Source organism: Gadus morhua, chromosome 11 (genome assembly GCF_902167405.1).
Source record: "Gadus morhua chromosome 11, gadMor3.0, whole genome shotgun sequence".
Taxonomy (NCBI): Eukaryota; Metazoa; Chordata; class Actinopteri; order Gadiformes; family Gadidae; genus Gadus; species Gadus morhua.
Window position 1 is genome coordinate 15,603,943 of NC_044058.1, and position 4,160 is coordinate 15,608,102.

General features: G+C 44.2%; 1 protein-coding gene across 1 annotated transcript; it reads right to left on the minus strand.

Annotated features, from left to right (window-relative positions):
- Positions 1–1,404: 1,404 nt before the first annotated feature.
- Positions 1,405–3,592, minus strand: tpbg (trophoblast glycoprotein). The gene has a single exon (XM_030371428.1). The coding sequence runs from the start codon at positions 3,118–3,120 to the stop codon at positions 1,984–1,986; it is 1,137 nt and encodes a 378-aa protein (XP_030227288.1). The 5' UTR covers positions 3,121–3,592; the 3' UTR covers positions 1,405–1,983.
- Positions 3,593–4,160: the final 568 nt, after the last annotated feature.

Here is a 4,160-nt window from a genome sequence, read left to right on the forward strand (position 1 = left end):
AACTTCAAACGGGTCCAGGGGACCCGTTTTACCAATGGCAATAGACCCATGCAATCTATAATAGGAGCTGGAAAAACAATCCTTACCCTGAGTCGGGTTTCTCCTTCACCTGTATCTTCCTCCACACCCCAGCCCCCTCTTTTATGACACATTTCACAGCACGCGCCACATGCGTACAAGAACAGTCTCACGCCGTAACTGTGGAAACATTAGATTGTGAGCAAACTGCACATGGGCCTCGCTCCTGGGATGAAGCAGCAAGCAGACTTCACCTTCAGGGAACGGTGTCTATGCCAGCCCTCTGAGAATTGCTCCTTTGTAGGTTGCCCTCGGTTTACCACCAGCAAAGAGCCTATGCTGGAAACTCACTGCCTTTGGCATGCCGTAGCAGTTGGACCTGTTAAAACCATAGGAGAGAGACGGCAGGGGGGTACACAACACCACAGCATTGTATTCTTAATACAGATACAAAATAATACAGAACCACATTTCATAGCTATTGCCATGATGCAACATCGTCAGCTTATGTTGCTACTGTATTTGACCAGGAACACACAATCCGGATTTTAAACACAGAGAAGTGGTAGGAACCTGGGCAGTACCACACTTAGCAACCATAGTGAGAGGTTTGACATTCTGGTCGGTGACAGGTTTGCTCCAATTCTCAGATCTGTTAGGGGCACCAAGGGCAGGTCCAAACAAGGATTGCTGCAGGCGACATGTTGCTGCAGACTACATTAAAGAGATTGTTAAAAATGTTAGAGTATGCACAAGAGATACACATTGTCATCTCGCGTTGATTGACTCTAAATGGCCTGGGGAAATTTGCTAATTTCCGTACCTAGACAACTGGCATACATTTAAATCTGTGACGGATATATATACAAAATACGGGCTATGTAATAGTGTAATGCCAGCTTTTTTTTCTCTGAAGTAAAAACGATTCTTATTTAGCAAATGCATATTTATCCACACGACACTAGCAATTCAGGGGATAGATCATATAAACAAAGGGGGAAGCATTCCAACAAAGGAAAGGCTTTTACGCTTCTTTCCCTATATGATTTGGATTCAATTGTGCCATTTGCATTGCATTCATCTAAAAAACACTTCATCAGCTGTACCTTTGACATCTTTGGAATGGTTTTACCTTATTTGGCTGTAATAATGTTGGACGTTTATTTTTTTTGTTTCTAACCCTATTTAGAAAAAGCACATCGGAAAACCTTGTAGCATGATGTGTAGTGTGAATAAAGGATGTTTTTAGTGGTATGGTTCATACAAGTTGTAACATTCCTTAAGGCGCTTCTGATGTGTTTAAAGTAACATTGAGCTCAAACCGAGTGTGTGTGTTCCCAAATTCCTCAAACTACTCACTCTTGCCAGAGAAAAAATATGAATATAAAAATTACAGATGAGGCATTTTATTTAGGATGGAACATTTTTCACAGAAAAAAAAAAAGATCTTTACTCAATGCAAAAAACTATGTAATTAGCACAATAAGTAGGCCTTTCCAAATACAATAAAAGCAATAGATTAATAGACAAGCAGTATAGTACAGTCAGGAATAATGACAAGAAATTATTTGCACTCCTACCCATTTACCTATAAAAGCCATAAAAGTCATTTCTGTCCCGGTTCTCCTTTAAGTTAAGTTAGAAAACAACAACATAGTTACACCCCCAAGGTTGATGCAATGACACATTGTCCATGCAATGTTCAAGTATATAAAAAAGTACAAATTGACATCACAGCTACCAGATGCGGGAGCATGCGTATATTCTTCCAATGGAAGTCATGTGTTTTTTATTTTACTTCTTCTTTATTGGGGTGGGATTAAGGCGCCATCATGGCAGACAATTGTTTTCTGTTATTTCCACAGGGAGTAAGAGAAGCAAGAGCAAGCACCCTCTCATGCAGACCATAATAACATATTGCCTTTCGCTCACTGCAGGGCATCAAAGACAGTGTCCCCACCTCCCTTAAACATCAGAGTTGATGCTGAGATTGGCTAGTCGAGGGTCCGAGTTGATCTCGTACCGGTAGTGGTAGCCCTCCATGTGGTCCCGGCACGCGTCACGGATGTTGTACATCCACCGCTTGATGCCCTTGCGGTTTAGGTAGAGCACCAGCAAGAAGATGACCCCGATTAGGGCCAGCACCAGACCCAAGAACACGTAGGACGTCTCCAGGACCCCCTTCGAGTCGCCCGAGAAGTTGCACTCTAGCCGTGAAGCGTCAAGCTTCAGTAGATGCACTTGCTTCATGTTGGCCGGGTCCACGCAGGTGAGGTTCTGCCGGTCAGTCACTAGCTCCGAGTCCTTCAGCCACTCCACCAGGTCCTCCAGGAAGCAGTCACAGCGCCAGGGGTTGCCCGCTAGGAGAACTCGTAGGCCGGGCTTGAGGCTGAATTCTGCCAGGGTGGTGTTGGGGAGCTCCCTCAAACTGTTGTCCCTCAGGTCCAGGTCCCGTAGTGGGGGGCCAGTGAGGGTTCCGTTCAGAACAGCTATGAGGGAGCCATTTCGCAGGCTCAGGGTAGTCATCTTGGGGAGGCTGGTGAATATGCCCCCCGGGAAGATGACAAAGTCATTGTTGGACAGGTCCAGGCTGGTGAGCTGTGAGAGGATTCCACTCTGCAGGACACTCAGGAGTACATCCAGGGAGGAGCGGTCTTTGAAAGCACTGCTGAGGTTTAGGACTTGCAATGTATTGTTTACAGGGAAAGCTCTAGCGCTAAAGTGCAGGATTTTGTTGTTGGTTAAATCCAGCCTTAAAAGGTTTGGCAAATTGTCAAACACCGTTGAATCCACAGATTGTATCTCGTTCCCATTAAGATAGAGATCTGTTAACAGCTCAAGGCGGGTAGGAAATGACTCCACGCCGAGGTTAGTAATGTTGTTTCCTGTAACAAACAAGGATTTAGTATTGTCTGGTAATGGTTGTGGAATTGAGTCCAAGTCCCGATTTTGGCATTTAACAGTCTGTGTGGCGCACAAACACATGTCTGGGCAACCTTCACAGGTCGACGCCACCGCGAAGAAAAACAGCACACGCATCAGACCGAGATGTGTCGGTCCGTCCTGGGGCTGTCCACCCCTTTTCACACGCGTAGTACACATTTTGACTCCAAGGATGACCAAAACTGAATACCGCACGTAAAAATTGCGATTGGACACGACTCAGTCACGACCTCGATCCGTGCCGAGACGGGAAACTTTTCAGCGTTTCGCCCCCGACTCTGCGTAGCTGTGGTCCTCAGTTCCGAATCAAACTTGATGGGATAGATCCAAAGAATTGGCCCCAAACCATAACTATATAAGTCTACATTTCCTTGAATGGTATCACCGCTACGTGGTAAATTATTGAAGTTACTTACAGCACGCTATTCCTGATCCCAAACTTGAAATAAATACCAAGACACAATATTGTCTCATTTAAAAACGAACTGCGCGTTTCGTTTAGCTTTTGTCGTTGCAAGACAACTTATTTCTAAAGATGAAAAACAACAATCAAGCCTTAAATCCACATGACGCTATCGTTTGTGCCTTCTCGTTCTGCACGCCGGTTCCAAGACAGTGGGATACCAGGGGAGCTTCTGATATGATGCCACGGTGCAAACCAGAAGGAAGGGACCAACCTCTTTTCGTACGAGGGGGAGCTACAACTAACTTTACTTTCAGTCAAATTCATTATGTACCTCAAATCCTCTTGCAATGTAAGACCTTTATACCCTTTAATATAGGTTTAACTGATTAACTGTATAACGTTTATCTTGAAAGGCAGCACACATGCCAAAGGGACCAGAATGATGCACACAGAAATCTTGGTTTGCTCCAATTTCACTTTTCGAGTGGTGGTGATATGAGATTGTGCCCCCCATGGGTAAACCAGTTTGATATATAGGCCTATTATAAATGTTGTCACCCTAACCAGTTCTCTAGGCTCTAACCTAGGCCTGCACATGTATTTGGTTACTGTCATTATCTGTTGGAAACACATAGAACTTTGACATATCCTTTAATTTAAATGATGAATGACATTTCAGGATCAGACCTTTTTCAGAAGATTTACTCGATTATCAGGATGGCAACAAAATCCTTACTCAAACCTAATCCAATGGCCAAATGTTATTCCGAGAAGATTTATGATTATGCTTAGT